This window comes from Dermacentor variabilis, chromosome 11 (assembly GCF_050947875.1).
Source record: "Dermacentor variabilis isolate Ectoservices chromosome 11, ASM5094787v1, whole genome shotgun sequence".
Classification (NCBI taxonomy): domain Eukaryota; kingdom Metazoa; phylum Arthropoda; class Arachnida; order Ixodida; family Ixodidae; genus Dermacentor; species Dermacentor variabilis.
The window spans coordinates 103242199-103269564 of record NC_134578.1 but is presented as its reverse complement, the minus strand read 5'-3'; the positions used below and the strand labels follow the sequence as shown (position 1 = coordinate 103269564).

At 46.6% G+C, this 27366-nt stretch overlaps 1 protein-coding gene across 2 annotated transcripts in view; it reads right to left on the bottom strand.

Moving 5' to 3' along the window:
* LOC142563972 (uncharacterized) overlaps positions 1–13654 on the bottom strand; it is a 45518-nt gene extending 31864 nt beyond the window's left edge. The window contains exons 1-5 of one of the 2 annotated variants that reach the window (XM_075674727.1): positions 13384–13654; positions 12532–12672; positions 10086–10172; positions 9875–9996; positions 6099–6216 (exon numbers count right to left, since the gene is read on the bottom strand). In XM_075674727.1, the coding sequence (XP_075530842.1) occupies positions 6099–6216; positions 9875–9996; positions 10086–10172; positions 12532–12672; positions 13384–13558 (643 nt within the window). In that variant the 5' untranslated portion in view covers positions 13559–13654. The remainder of the gene's footprint in view (positions 1–6098; positions 6217–9874; positions 9997–10085; positions 10173–12531; positions 12673–13383) is intronic. The other variant, XM_075674728.1, reaches the window with a different exon arrangement.
* Positions 13655–27366: the final 13712 nt, after the last annotated feature.

Here is a 27366-nt window from a genome sequence, read left to right as displayed (position 1 = left end):
CTCGAGGACAAGACACGCGCTCTCCTTCCTAAGCACGTTGGAATGCGCGACTTCCAACTAATCCGAATTATGAGAGCAGGGGAAGATAACGCCCATCAATACATCATCCTTTTCGGTGCACTGCTAAGTGCTTTTTCTCACACCCACAGTGTATGGGTCGCTAATTCATATGGCTTTTGAACTTTACGTGGAACATCGTGGGAACAACAGTGAAAATTTTGCTAGGGCACATTGCTAGGCTTGTTGGTTTGGATTCACAATAGACACGGAACAGTGCAATACGACGGGAACCAAGAATAAAAAGATACAGAGCACTAATCTTCAACTAAACATTTCATTTAATAGCATCTGTTATTTATACAATGACAGCACATCGATAATAAAACCAAGGAGAGACAAACACATAAAGATACAGTACAAAGCCTACATGTCATTGTAATCCCATCGGGTCTGGTCATTTCAAGGCAATGATTCTAGAAATCTTTTCTTTCTCTGATAAGGCCGAAGGTGGAAAGCTCACACATATTTCTTTCATTTTGTCAATTTTATATCCTTCAATTATCTCTTGTGTCATATTAACTCGTTCCCTATGGTTTTGTTATCGTAGACTGGGACGCAGCCGCAGTCATGGCACTAGATTTCTGGGTGGCCTGACACCGCTTTTTTGGATGAACGTGTGTTGTTTAGTGGCGCAAGTGCAAAGCATGGCCAAAGAACGCCATGCCAGTGTTAGTGACTTCGCAGTGGAATGATGAATTTTATGAAGTTGATGTGACGTGGTGGTAGAGGGCCTTAAACTAGTCGCGGTAAAGTGCGTAAAATCTAGGTGTCATAAGACTATGGCCATGTCTAATAACATGTACTATGAGCATTAAAATTCACTGTGAAAAAATGATCATCATCATCACCATCATCAGCCTGGTTATGCCCACTGCAGAGCAAAGGCCTCTCCCATAGTTCAACTACCCCAGTCATGTACTAATTGTGGCCATGTTGTCCCTGCAAACTTCTTAATCTCATCCGACCACCTAACTTTCTGCCGGGTCCTGCTATGCTTCCCTTGCCTTGGAATCCAGTCCATAACCCTTAATGACCATCGGTTATCTTCCCTCATTACATGTCCTGCCCATGCCCATTTCTTTTTCTTGGTTTCACCTAACATGTCATTAACTCGCGCTTGTTCCCTCACCCAATCTGCCCTCTTCTCATCCCCGTTAACACTACACTCATCATTTTTTCCATAGCTCGTTGCACCGTCCTCAATTTAAGTAGAACCCTTTTCGAAAGCCTCCAGCTTTATGCCCCTTAGGTGAGTACTGGTAAGACACAGCTGTTATAGACGTTTTTCTTGAAGGATAATGGCAACCCGCTATTCATGATCTGAGAATGCCTGCCAAATGCACCCCAGCCCATTCTTATTCTTCTGATTATTTCAGTCTCATGATGCGAATCCGCAGTCACTACCTGCCCTAAGTAGACGTATTCCCTTACCACTTCCAGTGCCCCGCTACCTATCGTAAACTGCTGATCTCTTCCGAGACTGTTAAACATAACTTTAGTTTTCTGCAGATTAATTTTTAGACCCACGCTTCTACTTTGCCTCTCCAGGTCAGTGAGCATGCATTGCAATTGGTCCCCTGAGTTACTAAGCAAGGCAATATCATCAGCGAATTGCAAGTTACTAACTCTTATTAACTACTATTAACTCTTATCCCCAATTCTTCCCAATCCAGGTCTCTGAATACCTCCTGTAAACACACTGAATAGCATTGGAGAGATCGTATCTCCCTGCCTGACGCTTATCTTTATTGGGATTTTATTGCTTTCTTTATGGAGGACTACGGTGGCTGTGGAGCCGCTATTGATATCTTTCAGTAGCTTAAAGAGACACTAAAGCGAAACAATAAATCAGTTTAGACTAATGAATCATTGTTTGAGGACCCTGCAGGCAGTCATTTCCAAAAAATAGTTTGATTATTAGATGAGAAAATGAAGGTCCAAGTATCAGTATTCAAATTTCACGCCGAAACCCCAGTGCCGGTACATCAGCGTGACGTCAGGGATTCCAAAGTATGTTTTCGCATTTGGGCCGCGTTGGATGAATAAAGGTTCCCGAAACTTGTCATGTTTGACTACATTGTGTTCTAAAGGAACCAAATATTAATCTGTACTGCTATATATAATTAGTAGGCCCTAGAAGATGCCATCAAAATCCAAGATGTCACAGCCCCCAGGTGCAGGAACTTAAGTAGGCGTCACCACCCGTATTTCGTTCTTGCACTTTTTCTGGCTTGCCAAACGTCTTATCGTTGTAAGAGGTGTTTTTGGTGTTGTAGAACGGTAATTTACTGATGCAGAAGAAATCATTTTTCACTTTAGTGTCCCTTTAACATATGGCTTGTCTACACCCTGGATTCCGTAATGCCTCTACGACTGCTGAGGTTTCGACAGAATCAAATGCTTTCTCATAATCAATGAAAGCTATATATAAGGGTTGGTTATATTCCGCACATTTCTCTATCACTTGATTGATAGTGCGAATATGGTCTATTGTTGAGTAGCCTTTACAGAATCCTGCCTGGTCCTTTGGTTGACAGAAGTCTAAGGAGTTCCTGATTATATTTGCAATTACCTTAGCAAATATTTTGTAGGCAATGGACAGTAAGCTGATCGGTCTTTTAATCTTTCAAGTCTTTGGCGTCCCCTTTCTTATGGATTAAGATTATGTTGGCGTTATGCCAAGATTCTGGTACACTTGAGGTCATGAGGCATTGGGTATACAGGGTGGTCAGTTTTTCTAGAACAATCTGCTCACCATCCTTCAACAATTCTGCTGTTACTTGATCCTCCCCAGCTGCCTTCCCCCTTTGCATAGCTCCCAAGGCTTTCTTTACTTCTTCCGGCGTTACTTGTGGGATTTAAAATTCCTCTAGACTATTCTCTCTTCCATTATCATCGTAGGTGCCACTGGTACTGTATAAATCTCTATAGAACTCCTCAGCCAGAAAAAATGATATGTACAAAATATGCCATATGCAAAAATTGGCTACCACACTACTGCCTCACCAGAGCCCTTGCAACACAAGGGGCTGGAGGCATGTGCTATAGAAAACTACTACCACAGCAGCATCCTCAGAAGAGAGGATGTGCTATGTATTTATGAGGCTAATAACATGCAAGACAACATCTTTCAGGAAACTTAGGACTATACTGGTATCAAAAAACAGTTCTGGACCAAGAAACATTACAGGATGAAGAACGTGCTGCCGGTGTGCTAGGGGGAAATGGCTCTATTTCTCAGATTCGGCTCTATATACTCCAGGAGGACGTGGAGGACAGTTGGCCTCTCCTCACATCTACTACAGGTTGCAGGTTCATACCCACCAGTGAGTAGAAAATTATAGGTGCCAAATGTGTGTCTTATTCTAATATGACAGAATAGGACATCCGTTCAGCGTGATTTTGTTGCGGAGGGCCAGAAACCTAACTGTGGCTTTTATCACGTGCAGCTTATTATTTGCTTCCACGTCCCACATGCGTTGCCAGTGGTTTCGCAGTTTATTTCGTAAGGAAGTCCTCAGATCTGTGACAGGGACAACAGCTGTAAGATTAACAGCTAGTGATACAAATGACATGGCCATCTGGTCTGGCGGAACATTACCCTCGATGCCCCCATGGCCAGGCACCCAGCATATAATGACATGCTGGTTAGATATGTATGGTTTACAGAAGACTGAATAGAGCCCATTAAGTACAGGATTTTTGTGCTTACAGAGTGAAATCAAGGCCTTCACGACGCTTAGGAAGTCTGTATACATAATTGCCTTTTGGAGTTTTCATTTCCTTATATGCTTCACAGCCGACAATAGTGCATAGGCCTCAGCCATAAAGATACTTGTTTCCGGATGCAGTACATCGAATTCTTAGAAGGATGGGACAATGGCTGCATAGGACATTCCGGCATACCGTGAGAAGTACGTGACGACATACTTGTGGCAATCTCTCCTCGGCATTTCCTGTGGATTTCTCAAGCCAACAGGCTGCCGCAGCAGCCTTCTCACAATTTTTAAAAGGCCCCTTTCGGAGCCACGGAAGCAATGCCTCAACGGTGCTCGCATATTGCTTGCCACCCGTGACACCTCTTAATTGTTGTAGCAGTGCCATTCTTTAACACTGACAGCCACAGCTTGTCACACGCAATCAGAGCACCCAGGAAGCAGTTAAACGAGTGAACACAATCAGCAGTCGGATGGAGGAAGGTGGTGGGCAGGGGCACTGGCCTCCCCGCCATTATAGTTTTCTCACATCAGCTCTGCCATTCCCTCTACAGTCGCCGACTGATTTTCCGGACTCCAAAAATTCGGACATGCTCGATTATTCGGTCTGCTTCGCGGCATCACCATTCTCCCCATAGACCATAATGTATAGCAACTGCCGAAAGTTCGGACACCTTGCAACCTCTCGTCTGATTTTTCTGCCATTCCTTGAGCCAAATCGCTCGAGAGCACCGTGCACTGACTCTGACCGGTGCATGGTTCAACTTGCTGAATGCCATTTTTGTTTTGAACAGAGCCTCCTTGCTGCCCCACGAAGTGGCGCTACTGCAAATCCCCGCTCATCATCATCGTTTCTGCCTGGTTCAATAGAGTGGCTCTACAGCAGTTCCGGTTTCAGCTTAGTAAGCTATGTCAAGACAATCCAGCAGCTGATTTTTCTTCATGCACGATGCTGCGAGTAGGCCACGTTTTTAGTTTGTGCGACTGGCGTCGGCGTGGTGATGTTTGCTTTGTGCGCTGTGTTGAGGTTGCGGTAATGCGACGTGGCATACGGAAACATTGCGCCAAGTGTTTAATGGCGCTGACAGTGCCCACGCAGATTGCACTGGGAATGCCGGCAAGCGAGTGCCGGGAGGCCTAGGATTTGTCGCCTTCCAATCTGCTCCCTACTGACGCCAAAAATGTTCTGGCGAGACCTGTGCAGTGGTTGCATTACGATTCCGGACACCGTCTCATTTGACAGTTTCACAGGTGCTGATACTGCTGTACTGACGTGCGCAGAACTCGACGATGGCGAGATCATTCGTCACGTTTCTGCTGCGCCGCTAGACGGCGACTCCGAGTCTGAGGATGACGCACCATGTGCTAGGCTGCTGTTGCATGCAGAGCGTGTACAAGCAGACTGTGCTTTCAGCTGCCTATAGTGACCGTACGACCCTCTCCGAGATTCAGGCTTATCTGATTGCGCATAAACGGAACAGCGTGCAACGGCGCACTTATGATTTCTTCAAGCCTACTGCTGAGCCCGAATAAGTGCGTGGAAATAAAGCATTTTTTTTCTTAATCTGCTTTTTCGGACACCTGTTTATTCTGACATTTCTGCAGTCCCTGTGAGGTCCGAATAAGCGGTCGGCAACTGTAACTGGTCATGGCATCAAACCTGCAGTGGTGTGCCTCGACTACCTCTTTGACTCTCTCGATGGGTTCAAGCAGACGCTCACTGTGTACCTAGGACATGCTGAAGGCGAGAAAGAGCGCAGGCTTGACTTGTGTTCATTGCTTTAAAACATTCCCCTTCTTCGCGCCCAGTACTACCACAGTAGTGAATCAGTGGATCAACTCAATTTTCAAATTGGGCAATGTCTATTTTTTGTTTGGGTATGGGCCACCCAAATTTTTGGCAGCGGGTCAAGTAATTTTTGGGAATGGGCCAGGTCTATTTTAAATGCAAGTCTACTCAATTTTCAAATTTGGCAAAGCAAATTTATTTGGTGTGGGCCACGGCATCTGTCGGACACCGTGGCTGTCCACCATGCAAGCTACAGCAGGTCCAGCAGCGGGAACGTGACGTCATCACTTGGACACGCGAGTTTTGGCACCACTGGGTGTTGATGCCGGACGCTCGCCAGATTTTCTCTTTCATGGCGTGTATAATGCTTTTCCATTAATAAATATTTCTGCTTTAATCAATATTCCAAACTTTCTATTCGGATCTGAAAAAGTTTCCACTTGAAAAATTGAAACTGTGACAGAAGTCTGTAGATTTGCAATCCAGCAGAGAACTTTGATTTCAAGATCCCGCACGATCAATGAAAAACTTACCAGAAAGGAATTTTCTATCGGCGAAATGCTTCTTTAGCTGATCATTCTCCCGTTCGAGCTCCTCAACCCGCTGCAGAAGATAACTGTTTGAAGGAGAAACACCCGAAGAGGAATCATCCTGCAGAGAGACAAACATTAGATCTAACACATGACTTTCTCCACATGCCTGATAAACGTTACTTTGTATAATCCCTCTCACCAGGGAAAGCAATGCTGAATTAGAAAAGAACACCCAAGACATCCGGGACATCGCCACTGAAGATCGCTACATACATAGTATCGGGGAGTTGTGCATGCGGAATGTGCCCTCCTATGTTTAGCAATACCAGGGTCTGCAAACATGCAAAAACGAAAAAAGAAAGAAATTGTAGAGGCTTGTCGCATAGCAAAAGCAAACAATGCTTTTTCTGGACAGATACCTGCACTTACATTGTGTGCGTGCCTGTCAATTCGATTCCTTCATTGCGGGTTTTTCGTCAGACTATATATCGCTGGTGCTTTCTTTATTGTTTAACTAACAGTAAGGCGGCACCACAGTATTTCCTTGTGACAAACGCCAAAAGATCGAACTTTTTCCAAGAGAAGAATCGCTGCAAGCCAAAATTATGCAAAAACGAAAAATGGCTAGCGCTACCACCTTGAAGTTACCACACCCGCTTGCCATGATGTTATGGATAGTGAAGGCATCTCCTCAGGTTGTCAAGTTCTTATTGGTAACGATAAACCACTGCACTTTAAAAAAGTCCAAGGCTACACTTGGAAGTTCTCAAAAAATTTTACAGAGCCACAATTGCTCAAACACAAAAATATGCTTTGAAATCTGCAATGCCACACTGATGTGTTGGCGTTAGAGATACGGAGATAAATTCAAGGAATTTAACTTTGATGTTCATTTTCCCTTTTAATAATCAATTCATAGTAGCAAATTTTCATGAATAAAGCTTTTACTTATGTTTAAGTTCATTTAGTGTTTCTCTTTAATGTCTAGGGGTGTGCAAATTCAAAAATTTTGAATAACGAATCTAATAGTGTCCTATTAAAGAAAATGACATTAACTTGCAAATGCTTCAAGCTTTAATGTCACTTGCGAGACGTCACATGGACAAGCCTACTGTAATTTGCCTTAATGCCATTCGTCATATAATGCGATCACCAGAACTCATTTGACTGCTAAATGCACACTCCCGATGCCATGTTTGCACAGTGCAGTATAACTGTACTTGAAAAGGCATCTATCACATTTTTTTAAAAATTCACGCAGAAACTCCTCTGGGAGTTGTCTAAGTATGCATAAGCATTGTGCTACTTCCTCACCTCCATGCAGCCCGGTGTCATTAACAATGTTATGAAACTTGATCCGGCCAGTACAAACAACAGCGCTACGGCAACACAAACTGGTGTGGACGGTGGTGCAAGGTGCATTGATAACGCAAGCAAAGTACTGCAGGTGGCGGTGCCAGGTGCACTGATGACGTTCCGGTCATTATAAGCCGTTGATCGCTCTTTAACGCTTTATCCATCCATGGCGAACCCTTATGAACCGTGATCAAATGTACTCCAGAAGCGGCTGCATATGGCTGAATGCAAACTATCTGTGATGCGGACAGAGGGTACAGACTGCTGACAGCTCCGCAAGCTGTTCTGTTGCTGCTTTGCATTGAAAAGAGATGCGCAGGCCCACACCTTGAGAGCGATCTGCAAAAGGCGCACCCTGCAAAAGGCACAGGGTGCAGCATGTGCTGAGAGTTTCGTGAGCACTGTGTTCTTGCTGCTTCATTCGTGCTGAAGCGACAGGCAGCACAAAGATAAAGATGCTCACTGTTGGGGGCTCTATCTAGGATACGATCATCTTGACATGACGGATGGACAGGTTTTTCTCGTTCGGTAAGGATAGAAATGCTTACGCATTTAAGAATTTATACATAAGTCTTCAAAAACGCTCCTTTGTACTCGGCGACATTCGACACACAAAAGCAGGCTGGTGTAACCATTGCTACGCAGACCTTTTGCTTCTGGGCTTTGATTTGACATGCAATGGCGGAAGTTACTATGGTCTTGAAGCATAGCAAAAAAAAAAAAGTCATTAAAATTGAACGAGTGGCAGCTCCACTGAAGGAAAGAAATGCCCTCAGGGAACTTAAGGCGTTAAAAATTGAATGCAAGTCTGTGCCCACCTGGCATAAGTTTTACATGTTTGCTATTTGCACCCACGGCATTGAAAAATCCAATTGCATTTAGGAAAGCACAACATACTTGTACAAACATGAAATATGCAGGCAAATTTAAGCCCTCAATAATGAGTTGTGGCAGGGTCGAAAGTGCTGTTGGCCAAGGCAGCAAGTGAGCTATGACGAGTGGCTTAATCAAGAACTGTTAGAGGAACCGTCAGCAGCCGACATGTCGATCAAGTGTTTGTTGCTCTCATAGGCATGCTTTTGTTGACAATGTTTGCGTGAAACGAAAGAGTGCCACAGGAAGATTTTGTTTTGTACCTCTTGACCAAGATACAAAGTCTTCGTAGTGTACATAGAGGGATGCTATATCTCTGCAAAGTAGGTGTGTCACTCGCCCATTCCATGTGACCTGAATTGCCATCAGCCTTACGAAGGATTAAAGATGCCAGCTACTGAGTTGTTTGTATGAAGCCATGCCATCTCAGCTCAAGAGCAACAGGTACTATGATAGTCTGCACTGTAGGCTGTAAACGATATTTCAAGTGATTACTTTGTTACCTCACCAAGCAGTTCACAATTTTTGCTTTTTCTTTCTTTTGTCACATTACTTCATGGCACTATGTTCTTCTGTTTAGCTCCTTGCAGGCATAAGAAGCCAACAAACACTAACACCAAGGACAACATAGGGGAAATTACTTGTGCTTAACGAAGGAAATAAAGAAACGACAAATTAATGAAAATGAAGGTGGACGAAAAAACAACTTGCCACAGGTGGGGAACAATCCCACAACCTTCGCATTTCGCGTGCGATGCTCTACCAATTGAGCTACTGCGGCACCGTTTCCCCATCCACTTTGTTGGGTATTTATGTTCCCTAGTAGAACCCTGGAAGTGTTAGCCAGCGCCACCACTCGCAGACCTTGGCAGCGGATGTGGAACATCTTTTCTGCCGCAGGCGCCACGAGAACATGATCTCTTTGGGTGAAGGCAACCAGTCAATAAACCCACACATGCTACCTGAAGGCATCAATGTTGCCGGATTCGAGACCCTCGTTATGTAATAATCAAGAAGGAAAGGGGTTAACTACGTAGCACAAGACTAAGGAAGTGCATCAAGACAGGACACTGTGTTATGTCAACCACTCATCCTACAACGCATTTGTACTGACAGTCAATACCAATTTTTTGTTCGATGGGAAGCATGATGCATATTTTACCACATTGTCATTGTGGAATCAACTCCTGTCAGACATTAAGCATTGTTCCTCAATCGTCGTTTTCAAAAAGAAATTGCTATCTTATCAATACCTAATGCTTTGAAACCTCGTATTTTGGCACCGCATAAATATTGTTTACTTTGCTTTTTCCCCCCCACTCACTTGACTCTCTGCATTTTTTTAATATACTGCTACTGTATGGCACAGTTATTGTTTAAGTAACTTCCCGATACGTACATATAGCTGCCTGACCCACCTTAAATTGTATTTTTTTCCACCCCCGAAATATACCTTTACGAATGTGTGAACCGAGGAAGTTTACTAATTTATCACACGACAAAATGCAGGCATCTTGCTTTGCCATGAAATTATGGATATTGGTTACCTTGCTCTGCTCTAGCTGTTGGTTTTCATCGGGTACGCCAGGCTTCTCGTCCTCCGATTCCACCAAAATGACATCGTCGTCCATCACGGGCTGTGCTGCTTCCAACGTGTCACTGTCCCAGCCTGAAGTGACAAACGTGACAAGATAGGAGTCGCTAAGTTCCTACCACTCTCGCTCGCTGCAACACAGTTAGGCACTAGGGCTTACGTACCCCGACACACCGACAGGTCGAGCGATGGTGGCCGGGCAGCCAGCCAGCTGACTGAAACAATTTCCTCCTGTCCAAGGACGTTTGCACCTGGTTTGTTGAGATAAAAATCAAACTGTGAGCAGATTAAACTCGGGCAGGATACCACCAAACACAGCAACGTTTCTAAAAACTAAAAATATCTGATACCCCTGTCAAGTGGGCAACTTCGGGACCTTGAGCGACGCTTCAGGCTACGCAGTGCTAAACAAGAAAACGGAGCGCACTCGCACTAAAAAAAAATGGTAACAGACTAAAATCGTGTTTTCTGAAGATGTTGATTAATATAACATAACCTTTTAAAAAGCTACTGCTTTAGTTGTATCATAAATAAAAAACCTTACTCTACATTTACTCAACAAAAAACGAAAATATTTTTCTCATAAGAGTGTTTCAAGTCAAGGCAGGCCAAGACGAATGCCTAGCCAATCCAGAATAAGATGGTGGCGTGCGAAGAGGCGGCATTTGATCCTGCTAGAACAGAATATCAGGAAGTGCTGTTCCGATTATTTTGTTAAAAGCTGTTCAACAGCTAGAATGAACTTCTGTGTCCTTTTTCTATGCATTACATTTTGTATCGTTGAAACCGCTGGCGGCAAGGTTATGCACTTGACCAACAAAGTGCATTTCGTGAACGCACTCCGGCCAGAGCGCGCTCTTCGGCGAGTACACTCCACTTGCGACATTTAGATTTGGGAACGTGCACTTAAAGTCGAGTACACTTTACTTAAGTGCACATAACTTGCCCGCTTGACAGGTGTATAATGCATTAAGGTTCCCAACAACATGAGAAGCGCCTTCATGCTCCAACCCGATATGCATTCCATTTTGAGCATAGAGTTTCATAAAATAATTACTAGAGGGAACTCTGGTGCCAGTGTATACGGGAGCTGCAATGAGAGCAGTTGTATCAGCATGGGAATTATAGGAAGTACATGGAGTTGCCTAAACTTCGCCCTTTTGGCTTCAAACGGCTTTGCGACTTTGTAAACACATCATCTTAAACAATTTACTGTGCAATAAATAATCAAATAAACAGCATTAAAATTGTCCAACGGCAGGATTCGAACACAGAAGCCTGATATTGAAATTATTAAGCCACGGACGAATGTATCGACAAGCAAATGAGACCCCCTTATGAATTTATTGCGGGCATGCCAGTGCCTTGAGACGCTTGGCGCGTTTCGATTTGGCTGCTTCGACAAGTTCAATGGTTGCAATTAGTAGCGATTGTGCGTGTTTGCAGCGTGCTCTGCACTTCCAAGTGTATAGATTGCTCTGAAATTTACAATAATGAAGGCATATAAAGCATAATAAACAAAGCCGCAAGAACGTCTGGATCCACAAGCATGAAGATGAAACAAATCTATGTACTTCCTATCATTCCCATGGTGGTACACTGACTACAGCACCAGAGTTCCCTCTAGTAATTATTGTAGGAAACTATGATTTTGAGGTGTTTAACGCCACAGAGCAGTACTGGGGCTATGTCTCCAAAGACTCTGCAGTGAAGGGCCCCGATATTTTTTTTTTGTACCACATGGGATTTCACATTCTGCACCAATGCCTCCTTTACTAGATGCCAGCCGCGTTGCTCGCTTTCCCATTGCGGCGGCGGTTCCCTTACTTGAAGTTAGTTCAGCATAAATTCCGTGAGGCGGCGCTCGTTGCCTTTTTAACTACCGGCGGATGTGGCAGCGGCGGCTGAATGCTACGCCGGCACTTTATATGCGCGGGCGTCTGTTAGAGAGCGTTATCGCCGGCCTCCGAGATGGCAACAGACGCCATGGTAATCTCGGAGGCCGCAGCACGTGATCTAGGTTGCAGACGTCTCGTTACCTCGTTACTTTTTCGCGGAGGAGAGAAAAGGGAGAGTGCCAGGAACCGAGTTTACGGTCAACGCGGCTGGCATCTAGTAAAGGAGGCATTGTCTGCACCCATCAAAACCCAGCCGCCATAACCGGGGATCAAACCTGCGACCTCGCGCTCAGCGACAGAACGCCAAGCCACTAAGCCACCGCGACGAATCCAATAGCAATGGTGGAAGGTAAATCTAAGGAGGGGCCCTGACGTCACTCTTTGTGAATTCAACAAGTCGCACCGGTGCGCCACTTCATCCAATTATCGTCGCCCCAGGTGCGCGCCGGTGCGATCTGCGGCGAGTGGCGCCAGAAGTCGGCGTTGCCATCGCGTCGGGCCACATTCTCCTCTTGTTTACATTTCTCGCCTTCGGCGCGCTACCACAGGCGCAACCACGCCTGGCTGCGCGCCGTAGCGATTCGACCCACAGGTCCAATCACGGTGTATTCGACCGCGACACAACCTATGGCAAGTCCATGTGCACTTAATGAGATCAAAGACGTATGCTGGCCGTGGCTTCACCGGAATCGTTTTTCGGGCGGCCACTCACAGCGGAGGTGCGGCAATCCACCGAAGACGGGAGAAATATCCCCACGTCGTCCTTCGTCCGTGGCGTACGGCGTTGCATGCGCGCTCGCTTCACGCTTTCTCGTCCAGTTCCACCTGGCCACAACAGCTGGGAGAGCACAATCTAGATAACACAGCGGAACAAAACACGGAGGCCACCTCAATCCTGCACACAAGACGCCTTCACCAAGGTACTAAGTCAACGGAGCAACACGTGTCAGGCGCTGCATGTCAACCAACTAATCTAAAAACGTTGATGTGAGCACACAACCACAACAAAGCCGCCATTGTGGCTCGAGAACATGGCCGCTCACAGAGAAAAAAAAAAGCAAAGAAAATGAGAAATACCACGTGACTTTCTCCGCAGTTTTTTTTCCTAGCGCGAGGAAGGGTGTAGGAACTAATGAATACATTAGGGTCTACGTAATGCAAAAATGGCGTAAGGCGTGCAGACACGGACACAAGTGGACAACACGAACGGGCCTCCTCTCCCCCTCTTTATCTCCATGATCACCCCAACCAATGCCCCAACGATCCTTCGCCTCTCAGCTATTCCAGCCACTGTATCTCAGCTGCAGTGGTTGGTACTGCAACGTATTTTCGCTGCAGTTACGACGCAAATAAGAGGTCTGCAAATGGCCTCGTAAGTGAAATAATGACGGGTCAGCTGCTGTCACACAGTGTTCATCGAGCGGACGTGATGCGGACATCGTGACACCGCTTCTCCGACAGGAACGCTCCTCTGCTGAATGACCGGCAGCGGTTTGAACAAGTAGGAGAGCTGCAAAAAATTCGGGCAACAATAAGAACAAAAGGAAATGTCGAAGACACTTACCGACGCGAGTGTGACAGACTGGCGAATGTCCGCAGTAGCAACACCAGCCGCACTGGACTACCTCGCTTCCGCCGACGTTTACTTCTGTGTGGGAGCGCGAAAAGCCGTCGCATTCGCACTTGTCGCGAGAGCAGCGTCCTCGTGCCACGCCGCGGACGTCGACGTTTGTAAACATTCTGCTTGACCACGCTGCGTTGAGCTGACACAACCGCACCACTCCCGTGCCGCACGTGCTCTACTGCTCTGCCGCGAAGACGTTCGCAGAAACAGCCCAAAAGCCCGCGAACACTGTGAACCAATGGAAGGGCGAATCTCGAGTGTGCGTGTGGCTCCATCTGCGGCAAACTTACGAAACTTTCTTTTAATAGCCTCCGAGATCTGCAACGCAAAGGCTAAGCCAAAAAAGTGGCAACGGCAAAGGCGCCGCTATGTTGCTACCCCTCATTTTTAATTGTGGCTGTGAAAGACCTGTGAAAGGCGATAACTGCTAACACATGCATAGCACGCATGACATGCCACGCATGAGAGTGCATGAGATGGCCCAGTCGTGATCACGTGGTTGTAACAAGTATGGCGCCGGTTAGCTTATCGCGCGCTGTTTCAACTTTCGAGCTTCGTTAAAACAGCATTTTATAGTCTCTTACTTATTGTGTGCTAGAACATTTTAGTTAGTTACTCTGGAAGAGTCGAATAGTGTCAGAGTTTGCGTTCACGAGCGACACTGGGCGCTAGCTTGGAGCACCTCGTTCTTTAGGGCAAGGTCAATTGTGACTGGTGATGTACAGGGTACTGAATATTTGGCTGCGCTTGTTCGAAGAAAGATTTTGCGCTCACCGCTGCACTGTTCCTGCTGAAATTTGGCAGAACGATCGCATTTCGGCGTCGGCTTCGTTTAGTAATAGAGGAATCGTAAAAGAAATCTTTTGACGCCGTGTCGTCGGCTGAAAGAGTTGCCAGTGTACAGTCACGTCCGATCGAATTTCCGCAACGTCTAAAATTTTGAACCCCAAGAACCCTTCGCCGTGACCGCAGGTCCAAAATGTCATTAATCAGAGCACGACCTACCGCATAAGGGGCGACCTGCGCGTGCAGCGCTGCGCCAGCGCCGCTGATTTGCTTTTGCTTGTGTGGCTTCTTTTAGTTTTCCAAACCGCCGCCGCGAACAGTGGTGCTAGTGCTCACCCCCACCTAGAGTTACTGCACATGCTACCGTAGGTAGCACATACAGTAACTCTATCTGAACACACTGCCCCTATCTAGTACACTGTAACGGAATTGTAGTCCCAATTTTTCTCCCTCCTCTCCACATATGCTCATTAGTTCCTGTTCTGACTGATGTGGTAGAAGTCGGTTGCCGGCTTTGCGGGTCAATGTTGCTAGACTGCCTGCCAAATTTAACGGCGGAAGAAAACCGTCAAATGTAACGAATCCAACGAGGCCGTTTCCGAAGCGCACAGAGTGACTAGATCAGGAGCATAACACGCGCGCACGCTCCCAGCTCCCGATAGTACCATAAATTTCCGCGTGCTTTCGAATCGCTTGCTTGTTGAGGGCCCTGTTCTCCGACGGTACGAAGCGCTTTCTTTAGCTGCGCATGCTGTGGTTGCTTCGCGCGCGACGAGGCTTTCGCTGGATCTGAAACTGAAACGCGCTGCATAGCACCAGGGGCGCTATATACTGGCTACATATCGCTGCGCGCTCTCGCTACAACGGTAGAAAAGGGTTGCATCGCCTTGATTTGCACAGGCACATCTCCTGGGGCTTACACCGGTCGCAATAAAGACTTTTCGGAAACTGAGACGCATCGCATAACACTCGGGGAACTGCAGTCTCCTGGGGCTTATGCTGCTCGCATTGAAGACTTTTCTGAAACTAAGACGCGTTGCATAACGCTCGGGGCGCTTTATATCGCTGCGCCCGATCATTGTAAAAAAGCGCGCAGCGATATAAAGCGCCCCGAGCGTTATGAAACGCGTCTCAGTTTCAGAAAGTCTTCAATGCGAGCAGCATAAGCCCCAGTAGACTGCCTATGCAAAGCAAGGCGATGCAACCGTTTTCTACCGCTGCAACGGTCTCATTGCATTCGTTATATTTGACGGTGTTTCCGCCGTCAAATTTGGCAGGCAGTCTGGCAACATTGACCCGCAAAGCTGGCAACAGACTTCTACTACGCCAACGGAGGAACGAAACTCAGGAGAGGTCACGGAGCAAGAAACATTTAGGAGTGGATACCCCGCTGTTTGCGGCGACCAGAAAAAGTTACGTGCCCGCGGAGCCGTTATCGTGCTGGCGGCGCCTGGCGGCCTGGAAAGAAATTACCGCCGTTGAGAGCGCGCCCAAGCCGCCTGCCCGGGCGCTGAATTTTTTTTTTCACTGCGGCTTCTACGACGCGCCGCATGGCGCCGCCACTGTATACGGTCCTGTCGGCGCATACAACAATTGTGACCTTATCTAGTCGCCCGCGCTCGCTCGCGCTGACGGGAGTTTCACCTCCTAAATGTCTTACTCCGTGGGAGAGGCCCTGATTAGGGTACCCTGATGTCACTCTTTGTGAAGCTAAAGTGAAGCCGGAAGTTGGCGTTGCTCGTGGCATTGCTCCGCCTATCGGGCCAGCTCTCCTCTCTTGTTTACTTGGATGGATGGATGGATGGATGGATGGATAGATGGATGGATGAGTGAGGCTCAACCCTTTGAATCGGGGGGCGGCTGCGCGCCCCCCTAGCCTTGAATGGTACTATATGCATGCATACCTATGTATTTACTCCTTTACTTTTTCGTTGATATTATCCACCAATCAGATAGCCTCCGTTTAGTTATTTCTACCTGTTCAAAGTCTATTTTACTTTCACTGTCTTTAAAACCCAAAGCTTTGAATAGTTCCCTGTTACATTCAACCGCAGGGTGAAGTTGTTTACAAGCAAGTATCAGATGTTCAGCCGTTTGCTCCTCCTCTCCACACGCCCCGCACAACAAATCTATCTCCTGGTATTGGCTCGGTACGTTTTAGTCCGCAGTACACCTGTCCTGGCTTCAAACAACAATGAGCTTCCCTTAGAGTTATCGTAAATATTTTCTTCGGCTATTTCTTGCTTAAACGTCCTGAATGTCTCTAATGCTGATTTGGTTTGCATCGCCGTTTTCCACATACCAGTCTCTGTCTCCTTAAGCTTTTTCTTGACGGATGATTCCTTACCTGTCCCCCCACTGCTGCCCATGTATTTGCTCGTCAATTTTCCAGTTCGCTTCCTCCACCTTGTGTCAACATTCCTCGTGTATAAGTAACTGAAAACCTTCCTAGGCCACCGCATTTCCCCCATTTTTCTCAATCGCTACTCAAATGCTACCTTGCTACTAACCTCTCTGCCCTCGAAAGAAGACCATCCCAGATCCCCCTGCACCCCAAGATTTGGTGTCTTGCCATGTGCTCCCAGAGCGAGCCTACCCACACCACGTTGCTTAGTTTCCAACTGTTGCCTGGTCTCTGCTCTCATACATAGAACTGCATTGGCAAAAGTCAGGCCTGGAACCATTACCCCCTTCCATATCGCTCGTACTACCTCGTACCTATTGCAGTTCCACAGTACCATACTCTTCATAATCGCTGCACTTCTGTAATTACCTTTAGTCGTTACATATTTTTCATACTCTGTCATATACTCAATGCCATTATTTATCCACACACCAAGGTACTTGTATTTATCGACTATCTCCAGCGTGGCCTTCTGTATCCCAGATCCCCCTGCACCGCAAGATTTGGTGTCTTGCCATGTGCTCCCAGGGCGAGCCTACCCACACCACGTTGCTTAGTTTCCAACTGTTGCCTGGTCTCTGCTCTCATACATAGAACTGCATTGGCAAAAGTCAGGCCTGGAACCATTACCCCCTTCCATATCCCTCGTACTACCTCGTACCTATTGCAGTTCCCCAGCACCCTACTCTTCATAATCGCTGCACTTCTGTTACCTTTAGTCGTTAGATATTTTTCGTACTCTGTCGAATACTCAATGCCATTATTTATCCACACACCAAGGTACTTGTATTTATCGACTATCTCCAGCGTGGCCTTCTGTATCTTATGCTCGCCGCAAATGTTATCATTAAAAATCATGACTGCTGATTTTTCTTTACTAAACTTAAAGCCTAATCTGTCTCCTTCTGTACCACATATGTCCCTGAATCCCTGCAGATCTTCTGCATCGTCAGCCATTAATACAATATCATCCGCGTACATCAGTCCTAGTAATGACTGTTTAATCAATTTTCCTTGTTTGAAAAATGATAGGTTGAAGCCGAGTCCGGTTTGCTGTATTTTGGCCTATAAACCTCATAGGTACAGCATAAACATCAGAGGTGAGGTGACAGTGGGCACCCCTGCCTGAGCCCCCGCCGAATCATTACAGGCTCCGAAACCTGCTTTTCCCGTTGTATAATCACCCGGTTACCTTTATAGATATCTTTTAAGAAATTGGTTACTCCATCTTGCACTCCTAAAGTTTCCAGAATGCCCCACAAGCCCTCTTGAAGTACACTGTCATAGGCTCCCTTGATGTCCAAAAAAGCCAGCCATAGGGGTCTGTGTTCCTTTTCAGCTATTTCAATGCAGTGTTAGCGAGAACAGATTGTCTTCTAGCCTCCTATGCTTCCGGAACCCATTTTGTAGTTCTCCAAGTACCCCCTCGTTCTCTACCAATGGCTGCAGTCTGTCCTTTATAATCTGCATAACCACCCTGTAAACCACTGACGTCACTGTTATAGGTCTGTAGTTGTTTATGTCAGCTTTGTCCCCCTTTCCCTTATATATCACTCTCATCCTACTTAGCCTCCGTTCGTCAGGTACTTTACCATCCATTAGCATTTTGCTCACCACCTCCATTACTGCTTTCTTAGATTTCGGGCCCAATTTCTTTATTAACATAATTGGAATAGCATCGGGGCCTGTCGATGTGCTGCTTGGTACCCTCTCCTCAGCCCTTTCCCACTCTCTTTGTCCAAGCGAAAGCAGTGGATTGACCGGGCTATCCCTCTCCGACATACTGCATGTTCTGTAGATATTTCCCTTATCATGGTTCCTGTATGCTCCATTGCCTCCTTTCCTTCTAACCGAGTACCTTGAGCTGTTACTATATACCTCTGCTCCAGACTTGTCCTATTACCCAAGAAGTTCAGATGTTCCCAGAATTTCCTAGCTGCCTGTTTATCTTTCTTATTGCTTATTTCTGACAATCATTGGGACCCTTTTGTCTTGATTTTCTCGTTGATCAAATAGGATGCTTCCTTTTTGCATTTTATGTAGTTCACCCACTTCATCTCTACTTCTGTTTCAGGTTCTTCCTTACTTTTGGAACACCTGTGTTCCCTGGAGGCTTCCTGACATTTCTTTATGGCCTTCCTAACCTCTTCATCCCACCAGCTCTTGAGTTTTCGTATCGCCCTTGCCTTGTTTTCCTGACTCGCGCCTTACCTAGCTCATGCTCAAATAGTCTCATTAACTTTGGGTAAGTCCAATCAGTTTCCGTACTCTCTGATATTTCCTCTTCAATTTGTTTGGCCGCTATTTCCACTTGGTCTTCTGAGTAAAAAATCACATCTGGCATTTCATCACGCGTCGTTCGTGCATTAGTTTCCCTCTTAAAACTCGACTTGATACGTTTGTGGTCGCTACCTATACATCTGGAGCCCTGTTCATCGATAATCATGACTCCTAATCTATCGTACATCCTATGTGACATTAACGCATAATCTATTGTCGAGTGTCGACCCCCTACCTCCACATGTTATGATCCCGTCACGTTTCTCGCGAAACCACGCCGCGCTGCGGGCAAAGGGGCTGCTCGGACGCGCGCGCTCCGCAGCAATACTAAACAATCGCGATGACTCATTGCATTACCGTTGCCGAATTCGTCTTGAAAGAAGTTCATAATGAACTTCGCAAATTTGGCCGTGAGGTCGAATCGGCCGCTTTTACCGGCTTTTATTAAAATAAACATGCCTTATAAGGCTTGCCAACTGAACTGTTCTCATCAACCGCAGGTACCGGCCGCTGCTCAGTTCTCGCACGTTTTTAAAGGAAGGTCACCTTTATCGGTGCCTTCTACTTGGTTTTCTCAGCTTGGGCTTCCTGGGGCTCTCAGACGGACTTGCGAACTAGCCGTGTGGCGATACGCAAAAAATGTACGCATTCTCACGGCACTGCAAGAGCGCACTGCAGGAGGCACGTACCACACACCGACCCATTTGCGATCCATTTGGAGTTTATGAGCACAAACACACTCTCGCTTGAGGAATCGTCGTACCTTATTGAACAAAATTCGGGTGACCGCGCATCACTACGACAGCGCGCCAGCGAGGAGGCAGAATGTCATTTCTGACTCCGCGTCTAGATTCATTGACTGCAGCCTGAGGTGCCTTCTTACCACGGTAAGTGAAGCGTCACGTAACCAAAGTTTTGCGATAGCCGGCGCACGGTGCAGAACAGTACGTGCGTAGAACATTCCGGCCTACGTGCGACCATGGAACAGCCGTTTGATGTGTTCGCAGGCGTACGTTGTGTGGAGCCTTGCCGACTCTTGCATCGCATCCGCTAACCTTTACTTCCCTGCGCTTCTCGGGCGCACATATAAGATACGCCTGCGGTAGGGAGGACTCGTTCCTTAAGTCAAAGCATCCGCTTCTTTCCCATCTTCCAGGATGAAGCATCGGCTGGCAGGCGCACGGTGCCGAGGGCAGCAAAATGCACATATTCTGCGTAACGCTCTATCGGCAAATAAATAAAAAAACGGCAAAAAAGGTGAACCTACTACGTCATTTCCCCCACACTTTTCTCCTATAGCGCGCGGAGGGGGTAGGGCCTCTCCTCAGTTTCCTTCCTCCATGACTACACCAGTCAGAACTACAGTATTCTAGACACCGTAGTCAGAACTCTGCCCCATCTGGCTGTAGTCCCTAGAATTTTGGCATATTGACACGTGTACTTATATTTATCGGGTGACCACGTTTCGCCGCCTAACAAATCTTATCGCACAGCGCGGGACGCGCCTGCATGTATCCGAAGTTTCTGGAAAGTTATCTATGCTTCTATCCGCTGTCTGTTGTCGCCGAACCTTGTGTTATCTGATTTCATCGCGTGACGCGAATGGTGTAGAACTTTGTGGAAGGCACGCGGGTCCCAACGATTAGTCTGGAACATTCGATGACTGCTGTATAAAAGCCGACGCGCTGGACCTGCTGGTCAGATTTTCGACGATCGCCGACCGTGTTCGCCGCTATCGTTGTGCTATAAGTGTTGCCTGTTTTTGTGTGCACAGGTTTGCCCAATAAAAGTTAGTTTTGTCCTTCAGAGTATTGCTACTGTGTTCTTCAACGTCACCACCACGTGACAATATTCTAGGTACCATAGTGTGGCTACTGCGTACGGGCCGATACCGGCCGGCTCCGAAAGGAACCAGGATATGCGAGGTGCGTTCGCCTTGTTTACACTAACGCAACATTTATCTCCAGTAACACCACGTTTAACGCCGAGATGCGTACGCCTGGCATGAGAGGTTGTTCACTTTTTGAATGATTTTTGCCGTATATGCGCAGCGCGACACAGACGCGGGACGAAGAATTAACGATATAACCGTGTCGCGCTGCACGTGTACCCCAAGAATGATAAAGGGACACTAAAGGCAAACAAGAAATCGACGCGGACTGTGTAAATACCATTCCAGGAACTTCGCAACGATTGTTTCGTGCCAACAAATGACTTAGTTTACGAGAAAATTGCATCTGAAGGGTCCGAATACTTCTTTCCAAATTGAAATCTCCCGCCACCCAAGTGGCGGAGTGGTGACGTTGCATACGTAATCACCGCCCATTGCTGCTATCGGTGAGTTAAACTAGCAAAACGCCCGACAGACGGCGGCACCGAGCCAAGACAGGCTCGGCTCGGTGCCTTTCTTGGCACCGAGCCAAGAAAGGCGATTGGAGGATTGGTAGCTCAAAAGCAGAGAGGTGACATAAGGTTAAAAGGGTAGGAAGACGTATTTAAAGAAAATCGAGAAATTCAATAACACACAACACAGATAAAAATAAAAGGCAAAATAAAAATCAGCATGGTGGCAACTGCCATCGCCCCGTTTCAAAGGGGACGCTCCTACCTTCCATCCAGAGTGGTTTGAGATTTTGTGGCGGATGGACGTGCTTTCTAGGGCTCCGTCGCGACGATAAAATTATACGTTATTGCGCATGCTTTGAGCTTGCTTCTGTTTTTGATTTGCTGATTTCTTTTAGCCTTTAAATAATAATTGGGTAGTTTTTTTTTTCCGTGTGGGCGGGCGTGTTTCGTGTACATTTTTGGTGGCACGATAGTCAGAGCGTCCTTTCGCGCCACGTGCAGCCGGGTTGGACGTTGCCTTTATAGCCTTTAAATAGTAGCTTGGAAGCGGCAAGACTAAAAGCTATTGGTAGTTTTACTGTGTGTGTGATGGTAGGAAAGTGAGAGCGTGGCCTCGTGTCGTGGCTGAACACGCGCGAAAACGTGCCATACCTTAAGTCTATGCGGCATTGATTGCTTTTAAAACATTCGTGAGAATTACTTTGCGACATTTTATGGATTTAGATCCTGTGCGTATCGGTTTTTGCCGGAAGGCACGTGCTCTGCATTATTATAGTATTAAAGTATTAAAGGCGAAGGGCGTGGACGACTTGCGCTAGCTGCCCCCTCAGGTGCAGATCGTGGTGTGCACGGTGCCTGAGGTGCCTGTACGTGATAGTCACGCACAAGGAGCCATCATCATCAGCAGCCTGGTTACGCCCACTGCAGGGCAAAGGCCTCTCCCATACTTCTCCAACTACCCCTGTCATGTGCTAATTGTGGCCGTGTCCCTGCAAACTTCTTAATCTCATCCGCCCACCTAACTTTCTGCCGCCCCCTGCTACGCTTCCCTTCCCTTGGAATCCAGTCCGTAACCCTTAATTGCCATCGGTTATCTTCCCTCCTCATTACATGTCCTGCCCATGCCCATTTCTTTTTCTTAATTTCCACTAAGATGTCATTAACTCGCGTTTGTTCCCTCAACCAATCTGCTCTTATCCCTTAACGTTACACCTATCATTCTTCTTTCCATAGCTCATTGCGTCGTCCTCAATTTCAGCAGAACCCTTTTCGTAAGCCTCCAGGTTTCTGCCCCATACGTGAGTACTGGTAAGACACAGCTGTTACACACTTTTCTCTTGAGGGATAGCCGCAATCTGCTGTTCATGATTTGAGAATGCCTGCCAAACGCACCCCAGCCCATTCTGATTCTGGTTATTTCAGTCTCATGATCCGCATCCGTGGTCACTACCTGCCCTAAGTAGATGTATTCCCTTACCACTTCCAGTGCCTCGCTACCTATCGTAAACTGCTGTTCTCTTTCGAGACTGTTAAACATTACTTTAGTTTTCTGCAGATTAATATTGAGAACCACCCTTCTGCTTTGCCTCTCCAGGTCAGTGAGCATGCATTGCAATTGGTCTCCTGAGTTACTAAGCAAGGCAATATCATCAGCGAATCGCAAGTTGCTAAGGTATTCTCCATCAACTTTTATCCCCAATTCTTCCCACTCCAGGTCTCTGAATACCTCCTATAAACATGCTGTGAATAGCATTGGAGAGATCGTATCTCCCTGTCTGACGCCTTTCTTTATTGGGATTTTGTTGCTTTCTTTATGGAGGACTACGGTGGCTGCGAAGCCGCTATAGATATCGTTCAGTATATTTACATACGGCTCATCTACACTCTGATTCCGTAATGCCTCCATGACTGCTGAGGTTTTGACTGAATCAAACGCTTTTTCGTAATCAATGAAGGCTATATATAAGGGTTGCTTATATTCCGCACATGTCTCTATCACCTGATTTGTAGTGTGAATATGGTCTATTGTTGAGTAGCCTTTACGGAATCCTGCCTGGTCCTTTGGTTGACAGAAGTCTAAGTTGTTCCTGATTCTATTTGCGATTACCTTAGTAAATACTTTGCAGGGAACGGACAGTAACCTGATCGATCTATAATTTTTCAAGTCTTTGCCGTCCCTTTTCTTATGGATTAGGATTATGTTAGCGTTCTTCCGAGATTCCGGCACGTTCGAGGTCATGAGGCATTGTGTATATAGGGTGGCCAGTCTTTCTAGGACAATGTTCCCACCATCCTTCAACAAATCTGCTGTTACCTGATCCCCTCCAGCTGCCTTCCCCCTTTGCATAGCTCCCAAGGCATTCTTTACTTCTTCCGGCGTTACTTGTGGGATTTCAAGTTCCTCTAGACTATTCTCTCTCACATTATCGTCGTGGGTGTTACTGGTACTGTATAAATCTCTATGAAACTCCTCAGCCACTTGAACTATCTCATCCATATTAGTGACGATATTGCCGGCTTTGTCTCTTAACGCATACATCTGATTCTTGCCTATTCCTAGTTTCTTCTTCACTGCTTTTAGGCTTCCTCCGTTCCTGAGAGCATGTTCAATTCTATCCATATTATAGTTCATTATGTCAGCTGTCTTACGCTTGTTGATTAACTTAGAAAGTTCTGCCAGTTCTATCCTAGCTGTAGGGTTAGAGGCTTTGATACATTGGCGTTTATTGATCAGATCTTTCGTCTCCTGCGACAGCTTATTGGTCTCCTGTCTAACGGAGTTACCACCGACTTCTAATGCGCACTCCTTAATGATGCCCATAAGATTGTCGTTCATTGCTTCAACACTAAGGTCATCTTCCTGAGTTAAAGCCGAATACCTCTTCTGTAGCTTTATCCGGAATTCCTCTAGTTTCCCTCTTACCGCTAACTCATTGATTGGCTTCTTATGTACCAGTTCCTTCCGTTCCCACCTCAAGTTTATGTTAATTCGAGTTCTTACCATCCTATGCTCACTGCAGCGCACCTTTCCGAGCACGTCTACATCTTGTATGATGCCAGGGTTAGCGCAGAGTATGAAGTCGATTTCATTTCTAGTCTCCCCATTCGGGCTCCTCCACGTCCACTTTCGTCTAACTCGCTTGCGGAAAAAGGTATTCATTATCCGCATATTATTCTGTTCTGCAAACTCTACAAATAACTCTCCCCTGCTATTCCTAGAGCCTATGCCATATTCCCCCACTGACTTGTCTCCAGCCTGCTTCTTGCCTACCCTGGCATTGAAGTCGCCCATCAGTATAGTGTATTTTGTTTTGACTTTACCCATCGCCGATTCCACGTCTTCATAAATGTTTTCGACTTCCTGGTCATCATGACTGGATGTAGGGGCATAGACTTGTACCACCTTCAATTTGTACTTCTTATTAAGCTTCACAACAAGACCTGCCACCCTCTCGTTAATGCTATAGAATTCCTGTATGTTACCAGCTATATCCTTATTAATCAGGAATCCGACTCCTAGTTCTCGTCTCTCCGCTAAGCCCCTGTAGCACAGTATATGCCCGCTTTTTAGCACTGTATATGCTTGTTTTGTCCTCCTAACCTCACTGAGCCCACTTATATCCCATTTACTGCCCTCTAATTCCTCCAATAGCACCGCTAGACTCGCTTCACTAGATAACGTGCTAGCGTTAAACGTTGCCAGGTTCATATTCCAATCGCAACCTGTCCAGAGCCAGGGATTCTTAGCACCCTCAGCTGCGTCGCAGGTCTGACCGTCGCCGCGGTCAGTTGCTGCGCAGCTGCTGGGGACTGAGGGCCGGGGTTTGATTGTTCTATATTTGTTCATATTGTTCATATAGGAGGTTGAGGCCAAGTACTGCACCAGGGTGGCCAATCCTGCTCTGGTGAGAGAGTGCGTTACCGGTTCTGGTCACCGGTATCAGGCCGCACTCCAGGTCTGTTCGTGCAATTTTCTCAACACACGGTTTTTTTTTTTGTTTTCTTTTTCCCGTGGAGAATTGCGCGGCACCGGGATTTGAACCACGGTCCTCTTGCACACGAGGCGGATACTCTACCACCCCGCGGAAGTTGTACATCTCATTTAACCTACAGTGGTGCCTTATTTGATCAGTCAAGGTGGACCAATCTGAGCTCGGTTATACCGCACGGATGGCACTCAGCTAGAGAACCTGGTATTTATGACCGGCACATGTGTGGCCATACATATTATAGAAGATTGGTTTTTTTAGGGGGGGGGGGGGGTCCCGGTACAGTGATAAACTAAACGAAAAGACATTAAAAAGGGGGGAAGAAAAAGAAAAAAAGAAGGAGAAATAAAGGAGAGAGCAGGTGATTTGAACTCGTGACCCTTGGATGTTGCGCGGAAAGATATCTCAGTCGGTTGGTCTGTCAGGCCCCAGGTCACTTTGAAGCGCCACACCTCCTGCTCCGAGCCTCATACTTACGTGGAAAGGTGCTGATGTCCGCGATGGTCGATTTTGGGTGGTTTTTTGAGTGGTTGGAAGGCATACTTTCTTGGAAAAGTGGCAGCCCGTGGATAAGAGCGAACTCGAGCGGCTTTGGAGACTAGGAAAAGCTTGATCACGTGCTAGGCGAGCGCGGCACGCTTAGCGTGGGAAGCGTGGGAAAAGAGAACGGCCCAGAAAGCTGTACTACGAGTGTTATGACTGATAATTTTCTATATATATATATATATATATATATATTCATCTCATCTATGGGATTGAATGCGAGCGCTGTTGCTTTGTCTCTGCGTGTAGTAGTTAAGAGAACGAATTTAAGGAAGGAGAAGCAGAAAGAAAAGGAAAGATTCGGAAGCATAATTGCAGCGCCGTGGTTTTAAAGCGCACCCGCGGTAGAGAAACGGAAAGAGATATAAGCGTGCGTGGCCATGATACGCACACGACAAACTGCCTTAAAATATTTAGAGACTTGAGAGAAAGTTTTGTTAACAACCGATAACACGGAGATCAGCACTCGAATACGACGAGAGAAATTATTGAGACGTGGAAAATTCCCTTGAACTAAGTATGGTTTGCGAGACCAATGCTTGTAAGTATTGAACTTTTTAAAAGATGAGTGGAATATGCGCTCACCGACAGGACAGCGTCCGCACAAGACCACACCAGGCACCTTACTGAGACATGGCGCGCTTTGTGGCCGGAACAAAGCCCCCCCCCCCCCTTCTCTACCGGCCAAGTGCAGAAAACGTGCGTTCCGATCGCTCAAGGCTGCGCGGACATAGTATAGCTCTAGAGTCTAGGAAAAGCTTAAACAGGTGCGAGCGCGGCACGCTTAGCGTGGGAAGCTAGCCCGAGTAACTATCTGTGTATAGCTGTGTGTAACTGGCCTTTACTAGAACCTCGTGGTGCAAAACTAGCAAATCTCGACTTGAACTTAGTGCTGCATTCTAAGATGATGTAGAATACGCGGAAGCGAACGGGAGCATGGCGGCGAGTTTCATTGAAAACTTCACGACGTTGTGGAGAACTTCGACGCCATTGTCCACGATTTCTTCCGGTAACGGCAAAATCGACTGCATGCATAGGCAGTTCAACCGCACGTAAGCACCCAGCAGGCGCCGCTTCACGACGCGAAAAAGCCGGAGAAAGCGACTTAACACCGGGAAAGTTAGCGCTTTGTAATAAAGCTGTCGCAGAATGACGACTGTGTCGCCAACGTTTTAACGGCCACTTACTTTTCGCGGAACTGTCGAGTTTGTTAAAAGCAGGGTCGACTGCATTCGTGCCCACGCTATGCACCATTTACGAATATGTCGTGTCGCTTTTTACTGGGGCCTGTAGCTTTTGTGAATTTTCCTGTACATTGACTGGTGCCTTTGGTGTATTTGCATGACGCATGGTGTGATCTTTTTCTGTTATACTCATGTTCGTGTTGCCTGTAGGTTTTGTACATGTACTCCTCTCGTTACGACTTCCTTTCAGCCTTTTCGTTCTCGCCTTGCATACATGCGCTTATTTGCAGTAATCGAGTGTTAATTATTACATAGGAATTCAGTTCGCACCGTGTCTTTAAAGACATTAAGTAAATGGCTCTGTTTACTGAATGTTCATTGACCATTCTAA